General features: G+C 41.3%; 2 protein-coding genes across 2 annotated transcripts; one reads left to right on the top strand and one right to left on the bottom strand.

The window, feature by feature from the left end:
- Positions 1 to 719: 719 nt before the first annotated feature.
- Positions 720 to 2,500, top strand: LOC143582819 (metacaspase-9-like). The gene is made up of 2 exons (XM_077065306.1): positions 720 to 1,083; positions 1,891 to 2,500. Exons 1-2 carry the CDS (start codon positions 720 to 722, stop codon positions 2,472 to 2,474), a joined length of 948 nt encoding a protein of 315 aa, XP_076921421.1. The 3' UTR covers positions 2,475 to 2,500.
- Positions 2,501 to 2,888: 388 nt separating this feature from the next.
- Positions 2,889 to 5,137, bottom strand: LOC143582818 (bifunctional monothiol glutaredoxin-S16, chloroplastic-like). The gene is made up of 3 exons (XM_077065305.1): positions 5,129 to 5,137; positions 4,837 to 5,040; positions 2,889 to 3,424 (listed from the first exon to the last, which is right to left on the bottom strand). The coding sequence occupies exons 1-3, from the start codon at positions 5,135 to 5,137 to the stop codon at positions 2,924 to 2,926; spliced, it is 714 nt and encodes a 237-aa protein (XP_076921420.1). The 3' UTR covers positions 2,889 to 2,923.
- Between the last annotated feature and the right edge of the window lie 7,188 nt (positions 5,138 to 12,325).

Here is a 12,325-nt window from a genome sequence, read left to right as displayed (position 1 = left end):
GGATTTGTGCTTAATGAAACAAACTTGCAAATTTCTAACACAACATGAACCTAGCACAAAGTTTATGGTTTAGGGTTAGTATAAGCAGGCCCATGTATAACTTGCGAGCATGTTTAGCCAACGGCCCAACACATGTCGTTTTCTTGTTAACCAAGCGAGTTCATGGGTTGGCATGTTTATTTTTTAGTCGATTAGACGTTTTTATGTAAAAAATTACAAAAGTATTATTTTATTTAGCAGTCAAAAGTTAAACAATAACCTATGTAATATTTTATAAAAAATTGCATTTTAATCATGTTTTTATAGTATCATCTTGCAAAAAAAAATAATCAAAAAATAATGTTATACAAGTCGTGTTTGTCTTGGCATGCGAATGTTCTTGTCGTGTTCAATTTCATATATTTGATACAAATTTTAGGTTTCGTACGTGTTCAGATTCGCTGTCGGATGGGACCCGCCATCCTTCAAACACGACTCGCTTAGCATCTCTAGCTGATCTCGCTAGTTTAAGCTTCCTTTTATATTTAATCTAATTGGTATTTAATCTCACTTTTATACTTTAAAATTAAGAAGACATTGACATATACTTAAAGCTTGTAACCAAGATCTCTTCCAAGTTAAGATATCATATTCCAACAATCAAAAGCTACCCTATAAATCCACATAAGACCACCATACAATTTCTATACCAAATACTAATAAACAAGAGATTTGTTACTATGGAGAAAGTTGGAAGCAAGAAATTAGCAGTTTTAGTGGGGTGCAACTATGCAAACACGCCTAATGAGTTACATGGCTGCATAAATGATGTGTTAGCCATGAGAAAAGTGCTCATGGATCGATTTGGGTTCGAGCCAGGCAACATCCAGCTCCTAACCGATGCACCTGACTCACTCATCATGCCCACTGGTGCAAGGATAAAGGAGGCGCTTAATCGTATAGTTGATGAGGCTGAGGCTGAGCCTGGTGATGTCCTTTATTTTCATTATAGCGGTCATGGCACGCGAATTCCTTCAAATAGACGAGTGCACCCTTTTCATCAAGACGAAGCTATTGTTCCATGTGATTTTAATCTCATTACAGGTCAGTTTTACACGCTAATATTTTGATCATGTGAAAGAAATGGGTTGGTGAGGTTCATTGATCTACAATCATTTCTTTTTTATTTTTTTAATCAATTTTCAAATAAGTTATATGCTAAATACAGATATGAAAGTTCTGTTACAAAGCTCTTCAGGTTATTTATCAATAACAAACTTTTAAGTTTTTCTATTTTGAAAAAAAATAATAATAAATAAACATAGTAACTCTTTAAACTTTTGCTACAATAGCTAACTTTCAAGGGTTATAGTTAGCATTTCCAACATTTTAGAAGTTAGATATAGGAGATTGTATGTATTTAAAACATTTGGATATTGATTGAGAATTCGTAATTATGGTTTTAGGTTGTTATTTTTAACCCGTTTAATAAATAGTTTAGGTAGACATAAATTGAAAAATAGAAATTTTAATCCACCAACTCATTTACAACTTGATCACAACCCATTTAAACCAGTTCTACCTGTTTACAACTTAATCACAACCTAATTATAGCCTGCCAAGCCATTGACAACCGGTTTGACTTGTTTTGATTAATGGGGCTTACATAGATTGTGTTTAGATTACATGATTTTAAATGTGTCTTAAGTTCGGGTTAACATGAGCGGTGTTCAATCATCAGTTAAACTCGCCAACCCGAAACCCAAATGATTACAAACCATAACTTTGAGCGGCTTTTAGGTCGCCCGACTCTTTTTTTTCTCATTTAACATAAAACATAAACTAAAAAAACACATTCGTAGTAAATGAACAATAAAACTCACTTCTAAAACTTTTTGTATGAACAAACAGATGTCGATTTCCGTAATCTAGTGAATCGAGTGCCGAAAGGAGCAACTTTCACCATTCTTTCCGATTCTTGCCACAGTGGCGGATTAATCGACAAAGAAAAAGAACAACTCGGGCCTTCTTCGGTCCCACCAAATCCCCTTTCAACCACCAACACAATCAAACCCAAAACCATCCCTTTCAACTCCATTCTGCACCATCTCTCATCACAAACAAACATAAACACATCTGATATTGGCACACACTTGCTCGAGCTCTTTGGACCCGATGCAAGCCTCGGGTTCTCTTTGCCAAAGCATGCACTCGACTCGATTCCATCAATACATGAAGATGATGGGATTCTGCTAAGTGGGTGTCAAGCAAATGAGACTTCTGCAGATATGAATCCTCATGAAGCTGGAGGGAAAGCTTATGGTGCTTTCAGCAATGCAGTTCAGATTGTTTTGCAAGAAAACCCAAATGATTTGAGCAACAAAGAGGTGGTTTTGATGGCGAGAAACGTGTTGCACAAGCAAGGTTTTCAGCAACACCCATGCCTTTACTGCAGTGATGATCATGCAAACTCAATGTTCTTGAAACAGATTTGATTTGTTTTCGAGTCATTTAAGGTTTATGCTTTTTTGGATTGTGTTGATTAGAATAAGTAACATATGGTTGTGAAATTAATGTTCATATTTGTGAAATTATGTTAATGGGTATTACTTGAGATTCAAATAGTAAGTTAATTTGTAAGGTGAAGTAAAAATGCCTATAAAACGACACCGAAACACGACATCAACTCTATACATATACACTGTAAAAGAGCCGAACTGACCATGAACTAAGAACTCCTTTTAACCAAATTTGGCTCAAGCTCCCTTATGCTAAGCCAAGCCACGAGCTTTTTGAACCACCCCTTCCAAGATTTAAATGTCTCAACTCTTTATAGTTCAAATGATATAAAATTATAAGATACAAGGAATTATATAATAACTCACAAGAATAAAGTATTACAAGATAAAGCACATGACATGATTATTATTATTATTATTATACACTACTTAAAAAGACTAGCAAGCTCACCCTTCTCATGCATAGAAGACAATATGTCACACCCACCTACCAACTCACCATTCACATACACTTGTGGGAAAGTAGGCCAATTACTATACTTCTTAAGTGTCTCCCTCAATCCACCATTATGTTCTTCATCCAAGACATCAACACTCTCATAATCCACGCCTTCCGAGTCCAATATCCCAACCACCCCTTGAGAGAAACCGCATTGCGGGGCACTTCTTGACCCCTTAATGAAAGCAACCACCTTGTTTTCTTTGACCATGCGGTCAATAAGCTCCTCTAATGGAACTGTTAGTTGTGTGTTTCGGCCCGGTGTGATCCTTAGGTCGCTCTTTTTCTTGGGTGGTTGGCGGACCCATGTGGTGTTTCCTTTCTCGTTGCCAGGTGGTACTTTTCCTGTCGCTTCTATGTGTTCTTCCATCCATGATTTCCATGCTTCGGTTAATGCAGTTCGGTCAGGATTTTCCACCACTCCAACCTGTTAACATCATGGTTTATGTTATAAATAAGTCAGTGCAGCATAGTTTCTTTAAGGTCAAACAATCAAGATTAAGATTTTTATTTCCGGATTCTTATTGCTTTTCATTATTTATATATCATTAAATCTGCATTTAAAAGGTACAATTAGTCGCATTGGGACGCAATTCAGACAACTTACGTTTGGCTTCGGTCTTTTTAGGTTTCGTTTTGCTTTTTGTTATTTATATATCATTAAATCCACGTTTAAAAGGTACAGTTGGTCACACTGGGACGCAATTTAGAAAACTTACATTTGGCTTCGATCTTTTTAGTTTTTGGTAGGGGAACGCTCATATACAAAATAATGTTAACATGAGAATGTAGGAAACAATACCAATCTACCAATAACGCGAGCATATGAAACAATACCAACTACAAAACCAATCTACATAAGCAATGTTTTATAATAACAAAGAAAAAACCCTAATAATAACAACAAAAGAATCAAAATAGCAACAAAATAATAACAGCAAATACTTTTAGCAGCATAAGAAAAAAACCTAATAATAACAACAAAATGTAATCAACAAATACTTATAACGTCTCATAATCGGAAATCAGCAAATACAAACAAAAAATAACAGCAAACACTTATAAAAACAAACCTAATAATAACAACAAATTGATTCTCACTGTTTTCATGTTAAGAACAATTTGAATTTGATCCTGAAACGTTAGTATAATGGTTTTCACAAAAGTTTTGTTCGTTTTTTTTGGTTTTGTCATTTGGGCTTGAAATTTTTGGTCCCGAAAAAAAAATGTCCAACGTAATGAATTTGGACTTCAAACTTTGGGCTAATAAGCTAATTATTTTTTTAATTAATGATTAATAGATTATTACAAATTTGGGTCTAAAACTTTAGAGCTACATCATCTATATTTTTTTTTCATAAATTACATAAAATTCAAAAATAAAAATCATAATTCATAAAATCAATAACAAAAATCAGTATTTCGGTTTTTACGATTCAGTTCGGTCAAATTTTTTCGGTTTTCAGTAATGCAAAACTGAAACCAAACCTTTATCTGGGTTTTTGACAAAACATAAAGCCAAAGCGTCCGTTTTGGATAGAATTCAGTAAAATCGGTTATGGGTTGATTAGTGTAATGTTCTTCAAGTGTTCCCACTGATAAGTTGAGTGAGATTTATAGCAAAGCTGATACAGTTTAAACATTGCCAGATAAATTGTATGCTTTATAAAGGAAGAACTATTGGTGCCAATCTAATAGATGTCCATAAAACAAACCTTTTTTACTTTAAAAGTCAAAATCATCAAACTAACATTTGGCAGCCGATGATACATACATAATTCATTACATTGCAATTAATACCCTAATTTAAAGGAAAGTGAAATTAATAATAATATGTACCTTGACGGACCCACAAAGCTCCGGCACTGATTTCCGGTGATGCAGAACACTCGCCTGAATGTTTCGTGACAAACCCACGAACTGCAACTCCCCCTTGCTGTCATAGACGGAGTAAACACCGGATTCCGAAGGGAATTCGGCCTCGGATTCCACGGTTTCCGATTCCGACGGCGGCAACGACGAGATGACGGTGTTTAAGGGTAACTGAAGGAAAGATGAAGGGGGTTTTGATGTGGAAAGATAGGGTGGGTTTTAAGGGGGAGATGGTGAAAGATGCTGGTGGCAGGTTCACGGCCGCCATTGATGCGTCTAGGAGAAAAGAAAAGAAAAGAGAATGATGATGATAGGGTCCAAACCCACCTAAATAGAATACAGACCTCTGCGGAGCACCGACATTGAAACTATAAAATATAGCGCTGGCGGAGGTCCCATCTTACGCAAAGCACATTTTAGAAGATTTGGCCTTCAAAATCTTCAATGTATGGCATAAAGATGGACCTTATAAAATAAACAGGGTCTTAGGTAAAGGCACTTATGCGATGGAAAAGCTCGATGACACACTGGTTCCGCGAACTTGGAACGCGACGCAATTGCGAAAGTGTTAAATGTAAATCGATTTTATGCCATGTAAAAACGGACCAAGGGCCATACTATTATCAATGAAAACGATACTCCGCTGCCGCAACAATTATTGGCGTTATACACTTGTAAAACGATAATATTTCTCCATGCAAAGATATATAACATAAGAAGTGGAATATCATTTCATTTCATTGAACAAAAGCATATTTACAAAGGCGGATACCAACATCCATCAGTTAGAAAATTACATAAGTCCTACACTAATGTGCAAACTAATCTTGGCGAGGAGAAGCTTCATAATCAACAATTTATTCTTCATGCTCTCCCTCCACGAAGATGTTCTTCATAGCACCACCATCGCCGCCACTAGCCGCCCCAGAAGATGTGCTCGCCCTTGTTGGCTCCAAAAGTTCTTGTAACTTTTGCACACCATTCTTCCTTGGCAAGTTGCGCGACGGTTGACAAAATAGGGAACGACAAGGCGTCATACTTCGGCCCCTCAGCTTGATATTTGTCACACCCGGCCCTGAGCGGCGGAAACAGCCGGGCGCGCGCGAGTGGGGATTGATAATTAAGCACGGGCCATTGCAAACATTCAAAGATTTTCATTGCGCATGAAATGTTTAATGCAATACATTACATTGTTTAAAAATTACATAAAAACATCCAAGTATAAAAACTGTTGAAGATTTCCACGCCATATCCCCATGCGCGGCGGGAACAACCACGCGCATCGAAGGGATAGAACTAAAATCTTCCAAAAAGCTAGTTTAGATGTTCAGCGTGAGGTGCTCTAAGTGTGACTCCATGCGCTACCTAATTATCTCCTGAAAGACACGTAAAAAATATTTGAATCAGTATAAACTGAGTGAGTTCACAAGTTTTAGTAACTTGATAAATCGTATTGCATCATAATCATTCTGAAACATAATTCTGGTAGCATCATTAAAACACATGCTTGGTAAAACATAGTTCTATCAACATATTCTGATAAAATCGTTCCGCGGTTTACGCGCGAACATTTCTGGGAACTGTGCTCGTCTGTGTAAGTGGCGCTGCCACTACGAGCTAAAATAATGTAATACCGTCCCGCGGGTTACGCGCGGACACTTCTGGAAAACTGTGCTCGTCTGTGTAAGTGGCGCTGCCACTACGAGCGAATAATACTGTAATACCGTCCCGCGGGTTACGCGCGGACGTTGTGCCGGAAAACAAGGCGCTCGTCTGCGTAAGAGGAGCGACCTCTACGAGCGGGCTCAAACCCATAGTACTGCCCCATGACCATACTAGGCACTCGTCTGTGTAAGAGGTGCGACCCCTACGAGTGGGCGGATCAAACCAGCAGTCCCTACCCTTAGAGTTCCAATGGTAAAGTGATCACTTACTCGTTCTTGCGCACTCATATCGAAAACCATAGATAACTGTTTGCATTGCTCGAAAACTTACCATAATAAATTATAAGTTAAACACATAATCGCTTGCATTGTTCGTAAATATACCATGATAAAATGTAATTTAAACACGTGTCCCTCGCCCCGAAAACAGGTTAAAAACAGTGAAAATAGTGAAATGGGGGCTGTGAGACTCACCTGAGGTTCTTGTTAAGGGATTAATCGAGATTCGGGTTTTCTTGGTGTTGGCCTTGGAATCGAAGGTCTAGTAACAGGATCGGAGCTGGAAACAACGGATGCTTGGGAGAGGATTAGTGCAAGTTTGTAGTTCTTTGAAGTGTGTTTTGGGTGATAATTTAGGTTACAAATTTATAGGCAAACTCAAGGGAACACAATCCCTTGCTTTAGGGGATTGAAATCTTTTCATATCTAAATGTAATGATGATAAAGTATGGAAGTTATTATTATTTACTTAAGAGTGGAGTGGTGGATAAAAGATTTTGATTTGATTTGGACAGAACATGCAGGTCTGGGGTTGGTGAGAATAGGGTGGCTGACAGTTGACTTTTCATGTTACAGTGTGCTTTTTCAGGTACTTTTGTCAGTGTACAGTAAAAAGTGGAAAATCTCTGAAACACGCTACTGTTTCCTTTCGGGCGGGAGTAATCTCCTTATAACTGGAGAATAGACTAAGTGTTCTGCGCGTATAACTTTGTGCGCATAGCTTTCTGCGTGTAGGACATTTCTTTGCTGCGGGTAGATACGTAACCTTCTCGCAGTTAGGGACATTTGAGTTTCATTTGTAGATTCTCCAGGTGGTCTTGGTATTTCAACATAGTGATCAGTCATGTTGAAGTCAATTCCATCTTGGAGCTTCAGACAAACTAGTTCTCAACGTTCCCGCCATGCGGGGAGGTTAGTTCCCTTCCGCACGCGCATAAACGATGTAGGATGCACCCGCCTTAGCATTATGCGGGATGGTCAACCCATAGACAACATAACGTTAAGTTGCATGAAAACATAAAGCCAAAACATTCACGCATGGCGCATATAACATACGCTCACGCTGGTTCTTAACATGGTGCGCTCGCGCAGGTTGCACATAACAACTGCACGCGCTGACTAACATGGCGCGCTCGCGCAGGGCGCACATAACAAATGCACGCGCTGACTAACATGGCGCGCTCGATATTTACAATCACCTAATTATTAGGTTGATTACTTAGTTTATAGGATTAAGAAATTTACCGGGTGTCACATTCTCCCCTCGTTAAACGAATTTCGTCCCGAAATTTAGGAGACGTTGCTGGCAGAAGCCATGCTCTGAAAGAGGTGTGGGTATTTCATGCGCATCTGGTCTTCTCTTTCCCAAGTGAATTCAGGCCCACGCCTCGAATTCCATTGAACCTTTACTAACTTGATTCTGCTTCTGCGCAACCTTTGTTCTTTCCAATCGGTTACTGCTATAGGTTCTTCTACGAAGTGCAGCTGTTTGTCGATGTGAATCTCTTCCAACGGCAAAATCAACGTTTCGTCAGATAAACACTTTTTGAGGTTGGACACATGAAACGTATCATGAACTCCACTGAGTTCGGCGGGTAAACGGAGTTTATAAGCAACCGGACCGACCCTTTCCAGGATCTCAAATGGTCCAATGTAGCGCGGATTCAACTTTCCTCGCTTGCCAAAACGGGGGACTCCTTTCCATGGAGAGACTTTCAAAAGTACTTTATCCCCTACCTGAAACTCCAATGGTTTCCTTCGCACATCTGCGTAGCTCTTCTGTCTGTCGCGTGCTGTCTTAAGGCGATCCCTTATCTGAAAAATCTTGTCTGTTGTTTCTTGGATCAATTCTGGACCAGTCATTTGCTTGTCACCCACTTCAGCCCAGCACAGTGGGGATCTACACTTGCGCCCATACAAAGCTTCGAACGGCGCAGCCTTAATGCTTGTGTGATAGCTATTGTTGTAAGAAAATTCAACCAATGGGAGATGAGTATCCCAGCTACCTTCGAAATCGATTGCGCACGCGCGTAGCATATCTTCCAATGTCTGGATTGTTCGCTCGCTTTGCCCATCCGTTTGAGGATGATATGCCGTACTCATGTCCAGACGAGTACCTAAAGCCCCTTGTAACGATCTCCAAAACCTTGATGTGAACCGACTATCTCTATCAGAAATGATGGACACTGGGACTCCATGTTTTGAAACTACTTCTCGAATATACAATCTGGCTAACTTTTCCATCTTATCGGTTTCCTTGATCGGCAGGAAGTGCGCTGACTTAGTTAGCCGATCCACAATAACCCATATTGTGTCATAACCCCCAGGTGTCCTTGGCAGTTTGGTGATGAAGTCCATAGAGATTTGTTCCCACTTCCACATGGGAATTTCTGGCTGCTGAAGTAACCCCGATGGCTTCTGATATTCAGCCTTTACCTTTGAACACGTCAGGCACTTACTGACATACGTCGCGATGGCGCCTTTAAGATTGGGCCACCAGTACAGCGTTTTAACATCTTGGTACATCTTGTCTGCGCCAGGATGTACGGAATACCGCGTCTTGTGAGCTTCGTTCAATACCTGCTCGCGCAATCCTCCCTTGAGAGGGACCCATATGCGGTTAGCGAAATATAGATTGCCGTTCTCTTTTAGTTCCAAATTCTTAACCATACCCCCAAGGCATTCGTTTTTAACAAACTCTGGTTTCAAGGCTTCTTGCTGAGCGTCTCGGATGCGGGTAGAGAGATCTGCGTGAATGGTCAACCTTAGAGCCTTGACTCGTAGCGTTTTTATTCGCTCCTTCCTACTTAGCGCGTCTGCTACCACATTCGCCTTTCCAGGGTGGTACTTGATTTTACAATCATAATCGTTCAACAATTCAACCCATCTTCGTTGCCTCATGTTTAAATCCTTTTGATCAAATATATGTTGAAGGCTCTTGTGATCCGTAAAGATTACACACTTTGTACCATAGAGGTAATGGCGCCAAATCTTTAGCGCGAAGACAACCGCTCCAAGTTCTAAATCATGCGTTGTGTAGTTCTTTTCATTGGTCTTGAGTTGGCGCGAGGCATACGCTATGACTTTGTCTCGCTGCATAAGGACACATCCGAGTCCTTGATGTGAAGCGTCGCAGTAAACGACGATGTCATCCGTCCCCTCGGGTAAAGACAAAATTGGCGCACTACATAGTTTCTGTTTCAACAATTGAAATGCTGTTTCCTGACTTTCGCCCCAAACAAACTTCTTGTCTTTCTGAGTTAGCGCGGTCAGAGGTAGAGCTATCTTGGAGAAGTTCTCAATGAAGCGTCGATAGTAGCCAGCTAGCCCTAGGAATTGCCTCACCTCAGTTGGGGTTTTCGGCGCTTCCCAGTTTTTGATGGCCTTGACTTTAGAAGGATCAACGTGTATTCCTTTCTCGTTTACAACGTGACCGAGAAAATGAACTTCTCTAAGCAAAAACTCACATTTGGGAAACTTCGCATACAACTTTTCTTTCCTTAGCAATTCCAAAATCAATCTCAGGTGTTGCTCATGCTCGGCCTTGGTCCGTGAGTAAATCAGAATATCATCTATAAACACAATCACAAACTTGTCCAAGTATGGTTTGCACACACGGTTCATCAGATCCATGAACACAGCCGGCGCATTAGTTAGCCCGAAAGGCATCACTAAGAACTCATAATGGCCGTATCTAGTTCGGAAGGCTGTTTTCGGCACATCTTCCTCATGGACCCTAAGTTGGTGGTATCCTGACCGTAGATCTATCTTCGAATAATAACTGGATCCTTGCAACTGGTCAAATAAGTCGTCAATCCTCGGTAAGGGGTACCGATTCTTGACTGTCAGCTTGTTCAGCTCCCTGTAGTCAAAACACATTCTGAACGAACCATCCTTCTTCTTAACAAACAGTACTGGAGCTCCCCAAGGTGAAAAGCTTGGGCGTATGAAACCCTTATCCAATAGTTCCTGTAACTGATTGGATAGCTCTTGCATCTCAGATGGAGCTAGTCGATAAGGCGCTCGAGCTACTGGCGCAGCTCCTGGGACTAAATCAATACGAAACTCTACTTGTCGCGGCTGCGGTAATCCGGGCAAATCTTCAGGAGAAACTTCTGGAAATTCGCGCACTACTGGTAAGTCTTCAATTCTTCGCTCATCTCCTTTCTTTTCTACGACATGCGCCAGGAAGGCGTAGCACCCTTTCCTTAGGCACTTACGCGCCTTTAGGCACGAAATCAGTTTCGTCGCAACTCCCCTTCTTTCCCCTTGAATCACCAAGGTTTCTCCGTTCAACAGTGGGACCCGAACCTGCTTCTCATGGCAAATAACTTCCGCGTGGTTCTCGACTAACCAATCCATACCTACCACGATGTCAAAACTTCCCAAGTCTATTGGTAACAAGTTAATATTGAACCCGTGACCTCCCATGACTATTACACATTCTTCAGTTCTTTCGTTCGCGCATAACTGCCTACCATTGGCTAGTTCTATAGTATAAGGCGTGTCTAGCCTACTGGTTGCTAAGCCTAGGGAGTTTTTAAACTCAGCAGATATAAAACTTAGGTCAGCGCCAGTATCAAATAAGACAGATGCAAAATGTCCGTTAAGCAAAAACGTACCGGTTACCACATTCGGCTCTTCTTTAGCTTCGCCTGCGCCGATCACAAAAGCTCTCCCGCGAGTTTGGTTTCCCCTTTGCGGGCAATCCCGACTGAAATGCCCTGGCTTTCCGCATGCGTAGCAGTTGTCACTGGCTCCAGCTTCTTTAGCACGGCAATTCACCGTCTTGTGTCCTGGCCTGTTACATTTGGCGCACGTGACGCTCGCGCATTCACCCTCGTGGTGAAACTTGCATTTGTTGCACCATGGGTAAGGCCCACTGTATCCTTTTCGTGGTGGCTCCGCGGCCTGAATCGCGTAAACCCTTGCGCTTTCCTGCTTCTTGAACGGTGGCTGCTTGGAGTCGGACCCTCGGTGGTGAGAGTTCCATTTCCTTTTGGGATCAGAGGTTCGCTGCTCGGTTCCGCGCGTAGTTAACAAACCCGCACGGACCGTATCCCTTGTAAGGGTGATGGCCCGCGCTACCGCCTCATCAAAGGTTGGAGGCGCTGCGGCGTTGAGCGGAACCCTAACAACAGGAGGTAACCCAAAAATATACCTCTCGATCTTCTTTTCCTCCGTGTTTGCCATGTCTGGCACCAACTGACAAAGCTCGTTGAACCGGTTGTTGTAGGCGTCGATATCCGTTCCTACCATAGTGTGGTTCCAGAATTCTTGTTGCAGACTCTGAATTTCTGCGCGAGAGCAGAACTTTCTCATCATCATTTCCTTCAGTTCCTCCCAGGTCTTGTGGAGAGCAACTTCTCGCCCCAATGTCTTCACTTGAAGCTTCCACCAAGATGAAGCTGCTTCTTGGAACATGCAGGTCGCGTAAAGGACCTTCTGGTTCTCACTACATCTGCTAATGGAGAGAACTGTCTCCATCTTGTCAATCCAATTGTAGAGCCCAA

Source organism: Bidens hawaiensis, unplaced genomic scaffold, assembly GCF_021521415.1.
Source record: "Bidens hawaiensis isolate Kalapana, Puna unplaced genomic scaffold, B.hawaiensis_p1.1 tig00032019_1, whole genome shotgun sequence".
In the NCBI taxonomy this organism is placed as follows: Eukaryota; Viridiplantae; Streptophyta; class Magnoliopsida; order Asterales; family Asteraceae; genus Bidens; species Bidens hawaiensis.
This window is presented reverse-complemented; position numbering and strand designations above follow the sequence as displayed.